General features: G+C 38.6%; 1 protein-coding gene and 1 long non-coding RNA gene across 18 annotated transcripts in view; one reads left to right on the forward strand and one right to left on the reverse strand.

Annotated features, from left to right (window-relative positions):
- Nucleotides 1–7,853, forward strand: part of LOC136838597 (sex-lethal homolog) — a 204,401-nt gene extending 196,548 nt beyond the window's left edge. For 9 of the 17 annotated variants that reach the window (XM_067103811.1, XM_067103805.1, XM_067103809.1 and 6 more), the window contains 2 exons: nt 6,153–6,211; nt 6,708–7,853. In XM_067103811.1, the coding sequence (XP_066959912.1) occupies nt 6,153–6,211; nt 6,708–6,929 (281 nt within the window). In that variant the 3' untranslated portion in view covers nt 6,930–7,853. The remainder of the gene's footprint in view (nt 1–6,152; nt 6,212–6,707) is intronic. The other 8 variants (XM_067103816.1, XM_067103817.1, XM_067103818.1 and 5 more) reach the window with 1 other exon arrangement.
- The window catches only part of LOC136838598 (uncharacterized), a 61,284-nt gene continuing 47,186 nt past the window's right edge, over nt 4,246–18,343 (reverse strand). The window contains exon 3 of the long non-coding RNA XR_010853051.1: nt 4,246–5,039. This is a non-coding gene — a long non-coding RNA (uncharacterized lncRNA). The remainder of the gene's footprint in view (nt 5,040–18,343) is intronic.

Genomic DNA, 18,343 nt, shown 5'->3' on the forward strand with positions numbered 1-18,343 from the left:
ACAGTTTTATCACAAAAGTGCATTTAGTCGAAAGTATTTTAATAGTTTTATCACAAAAAGTGAAAATGAAATGAAAATACAGTATTTCGTGAATATTTCTCTGAAAAATACCGCGAATGGGCGAATATTCTGCAAATAATGGGTAGATAATTTCCAAAGTGAAATCCATGAATATGTGAGTCCGCAAATTGTGAGAATGCGAGTATGGGGGTTTACTGTATTGGTTTGCTTTCTTAATGTTAAATACAGTTGGAAGCAAACAGCCTCCAATACAGTTTCTTATCCAATTCTTCACAAAAGTTCAGTTGCCTTCACATCGATACTATAGACTTAGCACTCCCCTTATTCAACACTTCTTGAACCATGACACACATCCACTTGTAGCATCAAAGTGGATAAGTGGATGTCATAATCAAATCCAGCATTTGCTTTTGAAAGCTTGAACAGTGCTGAAGTCTTAGCTGTGGTTGTCGTCTGGCTTAGGAGAAATTGCAAGTACTGTACTTTCATTTCATCTTTTTTAACTGCCTGGTCAGTTTTCATTTTATTCTTCTATGTAAGATTGTGGTTAAAGTGAGATCATCCCAATCCATGCTATAATTGCAGTTGAATCATGTTCATATAACCTTTGTACCATCTCATTTGTACATTAATGGCATGTCTGACCTTTATTTTTTTTTTTTGCCATAGGTTTGCTCTAGGGGTAATTAGGGGTCAGGGAGTACTAATTTTAGATAAAACTTTGCCAGTGAGATAACACATACAAGAGACTGCATGGATTAGTTGTCATATCACCTTTGGAGATAAGTTCAAAAGCATTTTCTTACCAGCATAAGGATTTCCTATCCATACCAGCATAAGGATTTCCTATCCATGTTGGTGAAACATTGCTTGATATCAGCAGCTTGGATGGAGTAATCACAGACCATTCATCTCCCACTGAAGATGAAGATTTAATTGCATTATTTGTAGCATAGGCAGTGTATTAGAAGTTGAAGCCAGCTGACTGTTGTTATTTGAATCCATATGAATTAGTGCTTCATTATAAGTTACACTTCCAAGGTAAATAAATTCATCACCACTGACATCGCTAAGATTTTCATCAGTCACTTTTTCTTTCATCCTCAGATGATTGTTAAGGGCAAAATGTAATTGAAGCATATGACACAAACATTAAACAGATTGAAGCTGCTTTGGTGCAGTTGCACAGAGTAGCAAGACTGATGCACCTACGGAGAGCAAGTTTTATTTTCTTCAGTGGTAGTAATTTATAATAATGTTGGTCATTTTGACCCCAACCATGCAGCAGTGTTGAATGAGTTGATTACAGGTCTAATTTTTTCTGGGATCTTTTGTTGTTACACAGAAATCATGCGAATTCTCATGATCTTAACCCAGTTTTCACTTACCTGTACAAAGTAGTGAACTTTCTAGAGCCCGTGGGAGTGATGTGACTTGGCCAAGCATACATGGAACAAATCATAGAAATGTGATCACAGTTATTCTATGTAATCCAGTCTTATTAAAAAACTTTACTGTAGAAATATTTGATACACAGTCAATACCTGTTTACAATATTTGTTCTTTTTCCACTTACCTTCTCTAGTTCATTCTGACTTTTTTTGGCATCATCTGCAAGCCTGTGCTTGTCTTTTGTCCCTAAATCTGTTATTTCAGATGAGCTGTTGTTCCTTCACTCTTTACTCAGGCTGAGTCATTCATTAACAGTGATTCATGGACAGTTGATCATGGTTAAACACAACCCAATTATAGTATATAAATTAGCAGGTTTGACAGGGCAAGCTTTTCCTTTCCCAAGAAAGTTCTTCAGTTGCATTTTTTGTCAACTGTGAGTGTGTAATAGTTTGTCTACATTGAAGACTTCAGTCCATCATCTAAGTCATTAGTCCTGCCTTAGGCATTTAAAATTCAGTGCTTTTTGTTGCCACTATGTGTCAACATTTACTTATTCGTAATTGCTGCAAGTAGTTTCTTTGTTGCTGGAAATATCCTAACTAAGGATATTGTAATTTTTCATCTATGAATTAGCAAGGGATGGTAATTGCCATTGTCTTTACCTAAATAACCTATTTCCAAGCCTGGGCAGTGCTGGTTCTTGCTTTTCTTGAAATTTTAATAACAGAACTGGCATCCTAAGGCCTAAGCATTTAAGCCTTTTGGAACCATGAGAATAGTAAGGCTTGAATTATTTTCTCTTGGTGTGAAAAAACTGGACTTTTAAGTGTTTAAATCTTTTTGCCTCAGACTTTATACTTTATAGGAATCCAGTCTTCATGGCTACCACTCCTTTTGGCTGAGAGAGTGATCCTTATAATCTTTGTGGATGACAGTCATACTGAGTTAGGTAAAAGTATGAGGTTAAGAGCACCTAATTTTACACAGAAAAACTTGGATTACTAAACATTTACTGATATATCAGTATAACAAGTAAATTCTAAATGTGTAGGAATTGTTATTGGAAGTATGTATTGATTAGAATTTTACTATTATTTTTATGCATTTAGTTTAAAGTACTGTATAAAACATTTTAGGAATAAGGGTAAAATTTTATATTTCTCTGGTAAAGATTAAGCTAGTTGATTATTTTTAAAAAAGAGTTTTTGGGACCAAATAAATTCTTGCATTTTTTTTTTCAAACATTTTTATTTTAAGCTTCAAATAAGCCATTGAAGTGTTTATTTTAAAGTCTTTAACCACCCAGTTGATTTATTTAAAACTTTTTGATAACACTTATGCTAATAACAGGTGTCTCAAAAGCCTTTAAGCCTTTGTGCTTGTTGCCAGTTTTTGTCATGTGATTCCTTTTGTACTATGTGTTTTTAGGTCTTGACTATTAGGAAAGATGTGATGATGGTAAGGAGGTAGCCAGGCATATTTACTCAATATTTTTACAGAGCATCATGTTAGCATTATATGAAGTGCAACAACTGTTATCTACTACAGATAGGTAGTTTTTGTCCTGCAGGGTAACTTTGATGATTAATTTTTTTATTGAGATAAATTAGACGGGCTATTCATCATTCCATATCTACTTGAAATATTTTGAAGTCACTAATGTTATTCAGTTTTGTTCTAACGTTTGTTGTGACTTATGCTGTATCAGTAACACACTTCTTTCATTTTGATAGTCTGCTAGAGAGACAAGGCTGAAGGTGACGGAACATGCAGTGTTTTTTTTTTTTTACTGTTTGACAAGTAGATTTTTTTTATACCTTGTCACACTCTATAGGGGGGTAGTGTTGTCAATGCACCTCATTGGTGCACTGTAGGCATTACTTAAGGTTCTTTGCAGTGCCCCTTCAGCCCCTAGCTGCAACCCTTTTCATTCCTTTTACTGTACCTCTGTTCATATTCTCATTCTTCCATCTTACTTTTCACCCTCTCCTAACGATATATAATGCAACTTTGAAGTTTTCCTCCTCTGACACCTTTCAAACCCTCAAACGTTTTTACTGTCAATTTCCATTTCAGCCCATGATGATCACATAGGTCCTAGCACTTGGCCTTTTGCCTAAATTATATATTCTATACCTTGTAACATTATGTAATATTTATCTTATTTTCTAGTCTTGAAGGTAAAGTATTCTGCCCTTGAAAATATATCCTAATTTTGACCAGTAAAACTGAAAAATAATGTTGCAACACTTTTACAGATTGATGGTTGTGTTTTGGTTGGTGTTTTGTGTGCATTTCATTGTCTCAGCACACTGTAGTAATGTTGTTTTGGTTGGTATTGCAATTGATTATTGTAGTTTTTCTGTTCGTTTATTTAAAAAATGTGTTGTTTTTACAGGTTCAATGATTTTAATATGTAAGGGAATGTTTTTCTGAATTTGACATGCCAGTGAAAAACGTGAACAGAGATACATTATAATCTACCCAGATGTGTTATGTCAGAAATTTACTTAACCAAGTTTCTCAGTGCATGGAAATGGTTGGGCTACATCTTGTGTAGTACAGTATTTTGAAATTTGGATAGTATTGGATGTAGGTGTATAGAGCATTTTTTTTTTTAACTAGATGAAGGCAAGCTACACACCATAATAAATTTTTGTTTCCTATTTGAAATAAGGAAAAAAATGTATATATTGTACAGTTAGACAAGTAAAAAACATGGAAAACTTGGCATCCCAAATATAACAATATAAAAATACAGCAGAATAAAAATAAAATCTGTACAATACAAATATTACAAATAAGAACAACATTATAACCTTCAAAACCTGAACCTGAAAATATCTTGTGCCTTGTTACAGCTTGTAAAAGCACCATGCTGACATGTTAATTATGGCATTCTTACTGTAGTAAAATCTACCAGTAAACCACTAAAGTCAGGGTCATTGGTTTTTAAATTACATTTGTTTATTTACTATTGTAACTAAGTATTAATACTTCATTTAAAGGTCAACAGTTCCTCCATTTACTATTGTAACTAAGTATTAATACTTCATTTAAAGGTCAACAGTTCCAATTACTGTCTAGTAAAGACAACCATCCTCTTAGGATAGGTAGTGAAAAGCATTACCTTCAGCCTTTAGGGAGCATGGTAAATTTCTGAGTTATTTCAGGGAAAAATAGTTTCTTTGACACTGGTAAATATGGTATGTAAAATGTTGTTAGTTTTGTAAATGATAGTTTTTTTTTTTTTTTTTTTTTTTATAAATCATACTGCATCAATAGTAAAGTTGCTTCAAAATATACAGTTTGTCCCCCAGTTATGACAGAACAGGTGTGTTTTTTAAGTAAATTTTATTATGAGTCAGATTTAGTTTTGGAGAGTTTAATGTATTAAATTTTACCATTAATAGATCCCCAGTATAATAAAGTCTTATTTAATGAATTTGTACATATTAAAATAAGGGCAATTGTAATCTGATGCATAATAGAATATCTTGGCATAAGCTTAGGTAAACACAGTTTATTCCAGCAAAATGGAAATTAGATCAGAGTCTTTATCCAGTAAGGACATTAGCAGTGTTCATGCTCAGCCACCCCTACCTGGCCGTAAGCACATATACCTGAAAAAAAAATCACATGAAAAGAGCAAAGTAAAAGAAAAACACAGGGCTGGCGCACAACAATATTCACTGCCCACCTTTGCACACAGATGCATAAACATACAAGTGAAAGTGCAAAATTCATAAAAATTCACTAAATACATAAATCAATAAATTCAGAAAAAAATGTAATAGTCAAAGTTAACTGGTTATTGGGGAGGTAAGAACTCTTTAATGTCAAGTCATATAACATGGATTTGCTGTCCAGTAAACTCTCCCATCCTGACAGGGAAGTGGATCCTTAACAGAATGAATGCTTGAAACCAACAGAAATTGTAATACAAATTTGTAATACAGTGGGCTTTTTGTGAAAGGACAAGGCATAGAGTTGGCTTAAAACTTTGCTTCATATAGGAATTCAAAGTGTTAGGTTCTTAGCTGTAAATTGGATTCCCCTTTTTTCCCATTTTAATGTAAGTACAAAATAGTTTTAGTTGTAAATAATTCTATAAGAAGATGTTTATTATGAATCTCATTACTGATGCATTAAATAAAAGTGGTGGATGTGGTATTGTTGTTTGCCTATATGAGTTTGACAAATATTTATTAGCAATGTGTATAGATTTAAATCATATAAGTGTCTGAGTGTGCAGGATATTGATGTTCTCTTTCCCGTTACAAATTATTAGTGTGATCAGGCATTTCCTACATGGAGGTACTGTAATGAATTTTGTGACTAATCAGTTTCCTTTAAAAAATGTTTATAAAGACATTTCTTAATTGTTCAATATTATGCCCTTGGTCCTTTGGTTATTTTTCCTAACATATGTTGGTGCAGTTGCCATTATTGTTAATTGAATTTTTCAGCATCATACAAAAGTGAAATGTATATTTTGGTGGTTATTTACTTCCACCAAGCTGTCCACAACACACTACTTTTCTGCTGCTGGCATTTCATAGGAAGGGTGGCCACAGATAGATTTGAGAGAAAGGCAGTTGGTCTGAGACAAAGGTGTGTTTGTCTTGGTGGCTGTCAAATTTCTGATTACAATTAAGAACAGCCAGGATCAGTGAAGACAAATCAGCAACCAAATAAATATATACCATTGATGCAGTTAGTGTTAATGTTTGCAGATGGTACGCAACTGATTGGGGATACTTTAGAGAATCTGCTCACATACATCCAGGCACTTGTGAGTTTATTACAGGTGGAGTTCTATGCAGTACTGTATTTATTATGTGTTAGATAAACATGGTTTCTGTTCTTTTCCTAAGGTATTTAATTTCAGACTTGCAAATGAATCTGTAACTTCATTGTAATTAAAATCTGTGCCATTTCCTTCAGAGGATGACATTTTAGATGTACAGTATTTCTTCTTTCCATGTTAATCATTTTTCATTCCAGGAAATATGAACTGTAGGGTTTTTAAAACATTAACATTCATTCAATTTTCAAGATATATCTGAAAACATATTTTATCAATCATTACATGTTAAGTACAGTGTATGTTACCCTTTTCTACATGCAGTTTAACTTTTATATTTTTAGCAGGTAACAGTTAATTATGAAACTTCATAAATGTACAGGAATTAGAGAACTTTATCTGTATAATAGAATAATCATTTTAAGTCCTAATTCCCCCCACTCAAGACAGTATGGGTTTCCTAATTGTTTTCTCTCCACAACAGACCCGTCAGAATCAGCAGGGTGGTAAGATGGCCCCAGACAGGGTCGGTAACCGCTATAACCCCATTGGCACTGGTGGTGGTTACGGTGGTGGTTATGGTGGAGGTTATGGCGGTGGTGGTAGCTCTGCAGAATCATTCTACCAGTTCTCCACACCGACGTTCAGTGGGGATGACTACACCTCATTCTCAAACATGGATGCTGGAGGCTACGGCCGGTATTAAGTCTGGCATGCACAGCATATCCATGTTTTGAGTGTCATTGCTAAGTTCCAGTTTGGAACTTAGGATGAAAAGGACAAACATTTGAATTTTGTAGATGAAAGAAAAACAGAGCTAAAAAACTGTTAGAGGTTTTAAAAAGAATGGAAAATCTATTTGTTGTGATAGTCAATTCTACCAAAGCTTTTTGATCTTGTATTTTTCTTATTCTAACTAGGGGGGCATGATGCATTAACTTTCCATTAGAGGAGATGCATTTTATAAGAATTTATTTTCATTGTAGTCTTCTAAAAGTGGCTTCATTGCACTAAAGTATTTCCTAGCTCTGTTTATATTTGGTAGAAACGGCCGAGTCCCTAGTGTCCTTATGTCATTAATTTTGGAAATGAAAATGTTTTTCCTTGTGTGAACAGCAACAGAGCTAATGCCACAGTTGGTTCCTGTTCTCATCATAAACAGTTTTTTTGCTTTTTTATCTTTGTATTTCTTTGATTTTTTTGTGAATTTATTAACCAACGAAGTGTCAAAGTGTGTTTATTCATTATTTTTATGTGGATTTACTCCCTGCAGCAGGCATGGTATGCTGCAGTAGATAGGATAATACATCTTCATTATTATTATGTTATTGTGTTATGCAGTAGGCTTATTCATATAATCTTACTATAGGATATTGATGGTTTCATAATATCTTTTTCCATTTGAACCAGTTTTATTTTCAATATAAGAAAACTGCAATCAGGTAAAGTTTAGTTTTAAGTTTTTCATTGTTATTGGTCGGTAGCAACTATACCTGAATATTAAAGAATTGTTTATTTTGTTCATGAAAAAGTTATCAAATGTTAAAGTGATCATTTTTACAGTGCTACATTATTTTTGCTCACACTGTAATAAGTTGAGATATATTTAATAAAGTGAAACTATCGTAAAGTGTTTTCCTTCACAAGCACCAAGTAGCATATTTTTTCCAATTAGAATGTACAGTACTTTATCAAAGTAATCCCTGTTGGTGTAGGCATATAGGAAAATGAAAATGCAGATAAAGCAGTCAAGTCAGCAGGTACAAAATAGTTTAGATGTAGAGAATTCCATACAACACTAATGATGTATATACTCGTGTAATATTCGACTCCATGTAATATTTGACCCCCATTTTTTACTGCATATAAAGTATTATGATTTTAGCATATACCCCATGTAATGTTTGAGGTTTTGATTCTGGCAATAAGTCTAGGCTACGTTTCTATAGATTTGGAATCAAAACATGATGGTAGCCAAGGCTATGTTAGCAGCTGCTACCGTAGCCTAGTGTAAGATTCTGACTTATAAAAATTGAGTTAAACTAAGAAGCTAAAAGCTTAGAATATGCCTATAAAATGTATAAAAAATCATCTGTATACAGTACTCATTTCAAATCATTAAATGTATCACAAACAGAAGAAATAAAACTTTCGACCTTTTTTGGTTGCAATCATTTTGGCAAGCTTTCGGTGACAAGGGACCACTGTCACTAGTGAACAGTATAATCATCATACATTTCTATTCTTTAATCTCTCTTTACCCCAGTTTCACAATTCTTTTAACCCTACTGCTGTTTCTTATATCAAAAGTTTTCAAAATACTTTTACTCAATACCCTTCAGTATGTCGTTAAATACATACAGACGGTCTACTGGTAAATTTAAACTAGTGATCGCTTTTGCTGAAGCAAGCAACAATGTGCAAGCTGCTAACACATATGGCTTATCAGAAAAGTGTGTTTGTGATTGGAAGAAGAAAAAGGAAAGTTTAACTGAATTTACCAAATCCTGTTTACCAAAAGAAAAAAATACCTGTATATGATTCTTCTGAATCTTAAGTGAAGAGAAATCAGCTGATGAAATATAAATGGTGGCTAATAGTAGTTTACATTCAGGAAATGTAGACTACACTTATAGCCTAGAACAGCCATAAATACAGAAACAACTTAACAATAATAAAAGATTCTCAGATAAGTAGAACAACATTTGTATTTATTTTCTTTATTATTCTACAAAAAATAAAATAGTTTGTCAACTTCTGTGGAAGGAAATGCAACTTTGATGACTTCTGTTGTCAGGAAATCCAAAGCCTAGGCTTAGCCTAGTCCCAAAATCTTGCACTTTTCCAAAACTATACCTCATGCAATGCTTGACCCCAAAATTTTAGGCCATATAATTGGTATTTAAATATCGAACCTTACACAAGTATATACGGTAATTCAGTTTGCTTAATTTTACATTAGATCATAATAATTTGTTTCATCACAGTTCCATTAATCATACATGGCATTAATTCTGCATATGAGGAAATTTCCCATCACACCAACTTGCACCAATTAAATTACGCCAGGATAAAAAAGATGTTTGAGGCAAGAGTCACAGATACAACTGCCCCAAGGGATATGGTTTATGTTCATGTTGGACTAGTGCCCGTGAAACCTTGTAGGGTGCACAGTACTGATTAGAATGTCAAGTGTTCTAAGTTTTCATAAGTACTTATTTTTGACACTTTTTGGCATTTTTTATAAGCTTTTATCATGTTTAACAAATATTCCATATTTTACTATGTAATCGCCAGTATTTTATTGTATAAGACTTTTTTTTATTTTTCACATATGCTATTTTTTTTTTTTTATTTAACTACTTCACTAGCTGCCAACTAGTTAATAAACAAAGGTAGGTTGCTACTCACATTATCTTGTCCTATTTTTTTGGTGCTGGGTGGAGAGTGTTACTATTTCCCTTGAACATGTTTTTTCCCAGTGTTTTTTCCCAGTGATATCTAGTTCTCATGATGTATATCTTATCTGTTTTATCGTAACAAATTTATCCCTAGTTACTGCTTTTCAACTGCATACACCCGATGTTCAGTCAAGAGCCGGCAGATGTGAATTTAGCTCTTCTGTTTGGTTGGTCCTATTGTTCCCCAATAGTGGATGGGCTAGTCAACTACACAAAAACAATAGAGGGGCTACCACGATTTTTAAAAAAAAAGGCTGCTGTGCGAGTTAGAAACCATAGCTATGTAATTACTTGGTATGTTACTTATATGAAAATTAACCACTCTTATTGATACAAAAGTCTAACAGTGGATGGCCTTCTAAATTTAGGAATTGCTTCCATGGCCATTCTAGAAATGCCCTTGGCTTACAAAAGGCAATTGACAATCTCCACATCGTGAGATGAAGTTATGTGAGGGTTTAATAGAATCTTCTCGAACAAGACTGAAAAGATCCTTCCTGGACAAAAGAAAGAAAGAAAAAAAAAAAAAAATGAGGAACATCTACTGCCAGGAAAGAAATTTGGGGGAACCATTCCCTTGGGGTCACGAATGCGCTTACAAAATTATCCTTGTAATCTGCAAAGTTCACAACTCGCTTCCTCAAAAAACAGCCAACAGAGGAAAAACCTAAAGGTCTAAATTCGACCACTCGAGAAGGAAGTCATCCACTGCCCATCCCTAAGGATCCTAGCATGGAGGGCAGTAAACTGGTAGTGCAGTGTTTTGGGCAGTCGTGAACAGATGGGTGTTTGGGTCTCCCTGAAGGTTCAACAACTGGCAAACTGAGGCAGAGGAGACTATCTGACTGGAGACCTTGCCCTTATTGCTGAGTTGGTCTTCAGTACCGAAATTTCTTCTTAGGACAAAATGAGGAAATGGAATGATGTTGCTGGACTCTGTCCAAAGGAAAAGGTAGTTTCTTTAATAGCCTGAGCAAAATTCTTGATTTATGTCACCTTGTCAAGACTTGCATAAGACTATTCTAAACTGTCAAGAGCTGTTGATGTTTACACTTCTACTTCCTGACATCCAATGTTTCTCAGAATGGCCCCTCAATCTGCCTCCAAGACATCTGAGGACAGTATAAAGATACTTCAGGTCTACAGGCCAACCCACATAGTTCTCAACAGTGGTAGAAAAGTGTTACCCTTCTACCTGTTGGAAAAAAAACACTTTCAGCATGAGATAGTTGATCCTCATCCTCAGGTAAACAACTGACTGGGTTAGAAAAGCATAGACAGTCACCCTTGACCAAATGTCCACTCCTAATGGGTTAGAAAAGCTAGACATAAAACAAAATTCTCATCATAACAAATTGGTAAGAAACGAACCTATTGTCCAAATGTGGGAGAACTACAGTACTCTGATACCAAGCAAATGAATCAATACTGCTGGAAGAACTAAAGTACTCTGATACCAGGCATACTGCTAAGACTTCAACTCACGGGAGACTACTTTACTTCGACTGAAGGAGTATCGGGAAGTGGAAGTAAGTGTCTTACATGTTGACAGAACTTATCTTTTGCCCTTATGAAAAGCTGCCAGGACCCAACTAAATGACTCACTGACAAGGGAGTAATATGAATAAACTTGTTGAGACAGGACATGCCCATGGCTCAATGGCCTCATTGCATGACTACCTAAACTACCCTTCCAAACTCTGAACTTTTTTGTGTGGAGAGAGTGGAGAAAAGGATATTAGGAATTTGATGGGGGTAAAATGTAACAAAAGTGAAGTTTTCATAATAAAACTATTATTGTAACACTTACCTGAACACCTGAATTTGCCCTTAGTCTCACTAGCCCAAACAACTGTCAATTACCAATCCCACTATTGGGAATTTTAATAGCCAGCATTACCAACGCTGCAGGTAAAATCTTGTCACTTGAGCTACCATAACAAACGGTTGGCAACGCTGACACTCCCACTTTCGTCAATTGCTTTATTCAAGGTTAAAATTGATATGGGGAAAGGAGGGTGGGAATCATTCAGGTGTTCAGGTAAATATTACAATATTAGTTTTATTATGAAAACTTCATATTGCAATACACTCCCTGAACACCTGAATTCGTCCAATTAACAACATACAGAGGAGGAGGGATCAATTCTATTGCATGCCTTTTGACAACCGCAGAGATGGTAGCTCACCAGTCTGCTCTGCATAAAATATCCGTTTAGTCATACTCTCACCATATCAATCAATGTTGTCAGTGAAGAGACATGTTGGAGAGTACTTGGATCGACAGTCAGGTCAGTACTCTTGGTCCGTCGATCTCCCATGTGGCTCTTCAGAACCTCTCTTGTATGGAGGAGAATGAGGCAGTGTGCAGAGCTGCTGGCCCTCTGGTAGAACCATCTAAGTTTGCGGCACACCCCCTTTACAACTGCAGAGATGGCAGCTCACCGATCTGCTCTGCATAGGATATCTATTTAGTTATACCTCACCTTATCAATCGATGCTTTTGGTGACGAGACATACGAGGGAGTACTTTGATCGCCCGTCAGGTCCGTCCTGTCTCGGTCTGTCGACCTCCTATGTGGTTCTTCAGAACCTCTCATGTATGGAGGAGTACGATGAACCTCCCATGTGGCTATTCAGAGCTTCTCATGTATGGAGGGAAATGAAGCAGTGTGCCGAGCTGCTGACCCTCCGCCATCCAGTTTCAGATAAGGCCTGACGACTGACAAGTGAAGAAGTATCTCAGTGCCGACGAAAAAGCCTAGCCTACTAGAGCACCCCCTTGGACTCTCGTAAGGAAACTATCAAAGACTAAGGTACAGTAAACCCCCTGTATTCGCAGGGGATGCATACCGCACCGCCCCCACGAATAGCTAAAATCCGCAAATATTTAAAACCCCTCTAAAAACACTTAGAACTGCCTATTTTGATAGTTTAAACACAAGAAAAACCCTCTAAAAATGCTTATACCTGAGTATTTTAATAGTTTTATCACAAAAATTGCATTTAGTCATGAAAATTATATGAAAATACAGTAATTTAGTGAATATTTCTCAGTGAAAAATACCGCGAATGGGCGAATTTTCCGCGAAAAATGGGTAGATACGTTCCACAGAAATCCGCGAATACGTGCGTCCGCGAATCGTGAGAACGCAAATACGGGGGGTTTATTGTACTTAAAACATACTAAACCTGAGTTCATGTGATTATACTATCACTGTTGCCTAAGAATTCTAAAGACTAAAAGGAATTCCTCTATCTGGTTAACCTAAGAATCTCCTCACTAAGTGAATACCACCTCAGCTAAATGAACGCACCCTAGATAATAGACTTCGCTGCTAAAAGTGGACTAAGAGAATAACCCTCCTAACCGCGCTAAGCGAATACCACCTCAGCTAAATGAACGCACCCTAGATAGTAGACTTTGCTGCTACACGTGGACTGAGAGAATAACCCTCTGAACCTCCGCACTAAGCGAATACCACCTCAGCTAAATGAACGCACCCTAGATAATAGACTTTGCCACTACACATGGACTACGAGAATAACCCTCCGAACCTTCGCACTAAGTGAATACCACCTCAGCTAAATGAAAGCACCCTGGATAGCAAACTTTGCCACTACACGCTATGAGGCAAATCAAACGTCTCCTAAGTAAAGGAAGTAAACACTGAGACGGACTTCCAAGTAGCTGCCTCTAGAATAGAGGGCACTGAATAATTCCTTAGAAAGGAAGATAAAGTGGAAATACTCCAAATACTGCGTGGTCAGGGAAATACAGAGCTTAAGACGACAAAGAACCACCCTGAGAAGCCTGGGAAATCACCTCCCTCTGAAAGTAACTAATCACATTCTTTGACAGCGGACGGGAAGGATTCCGCAGAGAGACAAGAAGTGTATGCGGAAGCGGATGGAGTTTCTCAACCTTTGATAAATAGACTTTAATGCTCATGCTGGACATAAAAATATCTCCGGTGGATGGCCGGTAACGAACACTTGCAGATAAAGAACTTTAAACGAACGAGGCAGAATTTTAACCTCCGACTCTGTCTTTGCCACAAATTCCATAAGACAGACAAATACGTACCATTTCTCGCATAAGAACCCAACCTAGAAACTGCCTGAAGCTTGCCCAACCCTCTAGCTGAAGCTAAAACCGTAAGAAAAAGCAACTTCTTGTCAGTGTCTTAACATTATAGCTTCAATGGGTTCAAAGGCAGGGGAATGCAAGAAAAATATTGAAGTACTTCCACCAAGTCCCACGGAGGGGTCCAAGTTGGCAAGACAGGACGTTCAATCTTAAAAGAACGTAATAACTCATCGATTATCTTACTCCTAGAGATTTCAGGAAGCCGGAAACTGATTGTACCGCTAATCGCTAACTTTCCAAAGGAATAAAAGAAAATCAGCTATTTTGGCTATGGAAGGTCTAGAGATGGAATGACCTTCCTTATGACACTAACTTCTATACCTTGTCCAGCTGAACCTGGTAAGGCTTATGGGTTGACTTTCTCAAGCTAAAAGAAAGCTGTCTAGCCACAGCTTTAAGGAGTCCGGACTGTCTAAAGGCTCTCTCTACAGTCGCCCTGCAACTAGATACAGCATGCGAGGGTTTGGATGATAATGGTGAGAATGCAGTTGTCTGAGAAGAACTTTCGCATGGGTAAGGACATCGGAACTTCCATAAGGAGCTCTAGGAGTTCTGGAAACCAAGAGTCTTAGGGCAAGCAGGGAGCTATTAGAGTCATAGATGTCTTGACACTCCCGCAATTTCCTTATTACCTGATGAGTGAGACCGGATGGAGGAAAGGCATACACCTGCATGTGATTCCAATTTGTAATGTCACATCGGTGCCTATCGACATGGGGACCACCATTGGTGAGAAATAAACCGGAAGACGATGGTTTAATCATGTCGCAAATAAGTCCACAGTTGCTGGCCACTTCCAGAGAACCTGACATTACTTCCACAGCCAATGTCCACTCTCCCGCCCAATACCTGACAGGAGTGACTTAGCGAATCGGCCAGTATGTTGAGACTCCCTGATATAAATTGGGGGAGAAGAGACACTTTTCATTCTTCGCACCCTCTCAGGACTCTCTGTGCTATAGTATTGAGTTCTGTTGAGCCTGTCCCCCCCCCCCAGAGTTCTTCAGATACAACACGGCAACTACGCTGTCGCTAACCATAGCCACTACTCTGTTGCACACTAGGACTGAAAACAACTGAGGACTTCCTTTACAGCCTTGATTTCCCCAAGATTTATTGACTCCTCTCGTTCCTGAACCCCCCAGAGGCTCTAGACCTGGGTTTCCTCCAAGGTTGTTCCTCAATCTTGATCTGAGGCATCTGTGTACAGATGAACGTCAGGAACAGGGGAGTCGATAGACCATCCCAGTGTCAGATGCACTTCTTCTGACCACCACAGATGATCCAACAGGCAAAAATCCCTCCTGACTACAGTATAACTGCGTTCTCGTTGCGGAAGTCCCAGCGATTCCCGAGACATACTTGAAGAGAGCGCATCCGGAGACAAGGCCCTGGAATTAAAGCTGGTACCGGCCATTCCTTGCTGGACAGGAACCATTCTATATGCTGAAGGACCGAATGGATCCTTTCCAGGGTTGGGAAAACCCCCAAAGAAAGAGAGAGAATCCTCCAACCTGAATAGGTTAAAAATTCCGTAAGAATTCCCTCGCTCTTACTAGCTCCTCTACAGAGGAGGCAAGGATCAACCAATCATCTAGATACCTCACCACTCTGTACCCTCGACGATGCATAATTGCCGACACCGGGGACATGAGTTAGAAGCAACCACATTCGTCATACTGGCTACGTCATCATCCTTGAACAAAGAATTAGCTAAGGCTAAAGTGTTCTAAGCAATCCCTCTTATGAAAGTCCAGATACTGAGGGGGGAAAGTGACCAAGACAGAAATTTCGACTTTTCTGCTCCAAACGTCGTAGATGAAGCCAAAGCATTCACCTGGTAAGCCAGGCTTTTAGAACCCCATTACTGTAAACCAGACAGCATCCAGAGAGAGTGCACAAGAGCCTCAGTCTGATTGCACAACACATCCTCCAAGCACCTGCTTCCCTAAGAGAAGTCCCTACAAGCTGAGACGACGCCCGAGACTTAGACAGGATTGCCTCAACTGATTTGTTGAATGGCAACCTGACACCTGCCGAAGGTTACCTCGAACTGTGTAAATCGTCTTGCGTGGAGAGAGAAGAGAAGAGTCCTGTCTATTAGAAGCCACTACTGACGCTAAATGACTGTCGCCACCTCCAAAGCCTGTCTAAAGCGATCAAACCAACCAACCAACCAACCAAACGAACCAGCCAACACAAAAAAAGAGGCAGGAACTGGCTTAGTGGCATAAAAAGCCTCAAAAAAAAAAAAAAAAAAAAAAAAAAAAAAAAAAGACTGAATTGACGAAATCGGGAGGTCTGGAGCTCTTGCTTGAGGGTATGAAGAAGTAACACACTCAAGCATGCTCCCGTAATCGTTACTGCTTGCAAGAGGACATTCCAAGTCCACCAGAATCTCCTGCACCTCCGGATAAGAATCCTGTTCCACAATGTCCGAGCGGTCTAAGACCAACGGAGGAGGAGGAACTGAACGAAGCCCGGACAGTGGTGAAGAGTCTGCAAGTGGACCACCCTAACCAGCATGATGAGCACCTACACCTAATTGGGTATCCAGAGCTGAATCTGCATAGTTGAACCCGCCGGGAAGAAGAGAGGGCTGAACCGAGAAAACCCCGGAGCTGATTCCCCATTGTTACCAAGGGGAAGACGAGTAAGAATAGCCAAACCCACATTGCTAAACCCTGGGGGAGGATACACAAACGAAACCGCTTGTGGAGGGACGGAAGAAGATGATGAAGGAGGAGGGAGAATGAAAGAGGTAGAAGCTACCCTTGGACTTACCGCCACGGAAAACGCAGGCGATGAAAGCCGTGGACAGCTCGAAGAAGGTACCGCAAGCCCTGCCAAAACTGCGGAGCTCAAACCTGAACTAGAAGTGACAGGCAAACCCTGTGAGATACCTGATACTACTGGAACAGCCGTTTGAAGCGGAAGCAAAGGGTTGCGCATACCTGAAGGTTTGGAACATGAAACACCTGCAGCCAAATTCTGCCATTATTATTATTAAAGTAGTTTAACCAGACCACTGAGCTGACTTTCAGCTCTCATAGGGCTGGCCCAAAGGATTTGATTAAAATACTAGGTCTAGGCCTGAAGTCAAGCGCTAGGACCCAACATATCATCCAATACTAAGATGAATGAATTAAAATGAAATTAAAAACTGCACATAGGCAAATTCTGCCAAAACTGTGTTTTCACCTGTCTGGAAGTTCCTTCTACCGGAGAAGACTGTACTGAGGAAGGACAGAAGAATAGCAGACGCATAGAAAAAGTTACCTGAGAGGAGGAAAGCCAAAGTCGAAGAAGGAGGGAAAACGGAAGATGTGGAAGCTGTGGGAAAGACTGGAGCAGACGAAGAAGAGACCGAAGAGAAGACTGAAAAAGGAGCAACAGAGAATGTGGAAGCAGGAGATGAAGCGACAGATAACCCAGAAGAAAACTTAGAACGAAAAGGCAGAAGGTACACCAAATCCGGCCCCCTGTGATAATCCTGAAACATATCCGACATGAATTCTGGACACTACTGTGTCACATACTCTCTAATGTTAGAGAAACCAATCAAAAAATAACCTCTCACCATAGGTCTGTACCCATCAAAAGACCCAGCAAATCTGCCTTATATTCCGTCACATCCAAATGCAGGTCCCACAAACTACTTTTAGAAGCTGAAAGGACACACCAGAATCCGCCGTGCTAGATGGAGAAGTAGAAAACAGAGAAGGGGTGAACTACAGTAGAAGATTCAGAAACAGTTGGAGGTGAGTTAGGAGCTAGGGCAGAAAGATTCTGCACCGCCGGAACTGAAACATTGACTTGAGGCTGAGTCAGACTGAAACGAAGTGATGAAGGCGAAACTCTGGCCACAGCACAAAAACCACTTGAACCCGAAACTGGAACCCGTCCAGGAGAACAACCCTGCACCCTTAATACCTTCTCCTCACTATCTAACCCAGACCTATCCTCCTTTATCACATCTAGATCTTGATCCTGGCTAACATTATCAACATTAAATTTATCAATGCTACAAGGGGGTGGGGGGGGGATCCTTCACTGCCTGCTCCGTGCCGAGGGGGCCGGCAGACCCTACCCACTCAGAGGCTTGCGGTTCTGCCATTACCCTCAGTACCTGTTAGGGCTGGTTCTGGAACAGGCAGGGGAGCTGAAAAGGAAGAAGGATTAGGCATCCTAACACTACTACTATCCCTATCTGAGAAATGTTGAAGAAGACTAGCTATTAAATTTTCCATACTACTTACAATCCTATCCTCTATCTGTTTGACTACCTCTGAACTCGTTAAATCCATCAACTGATCTGTAGCAGAAGCCTGAGACACTCGAGGCAACAAAAATCTGACCGACATCTGCCGCCCTTACTAGCCAAAGACTTGCGATGACGAATATAATCCTCCATCTCTTGTGCCTTCCAATCGGAACATTCATCACAATGAGTCTGCACATCACACTTAACCTTCCTACATACCTGACAGAATGTTTACCGTGTCTCAA

This window comes from Macrobrachium rosenbergii, chromosome 5 (assembly GCF_040412425.1).
Source record: "Macrobrachium rosenbergii isolate ZJJX-2024 chromosome 5, ASM4041242v1, whole genome shotgun sequence".
Classification (NCBI taxonomy): domain Eukaryota; kingdom Metazoa; phylum Arthropoda; class Malacostraca; order Decapoda; family Palaemonidae; genus Macrobrachium; species Macrobrachium rosenbergii.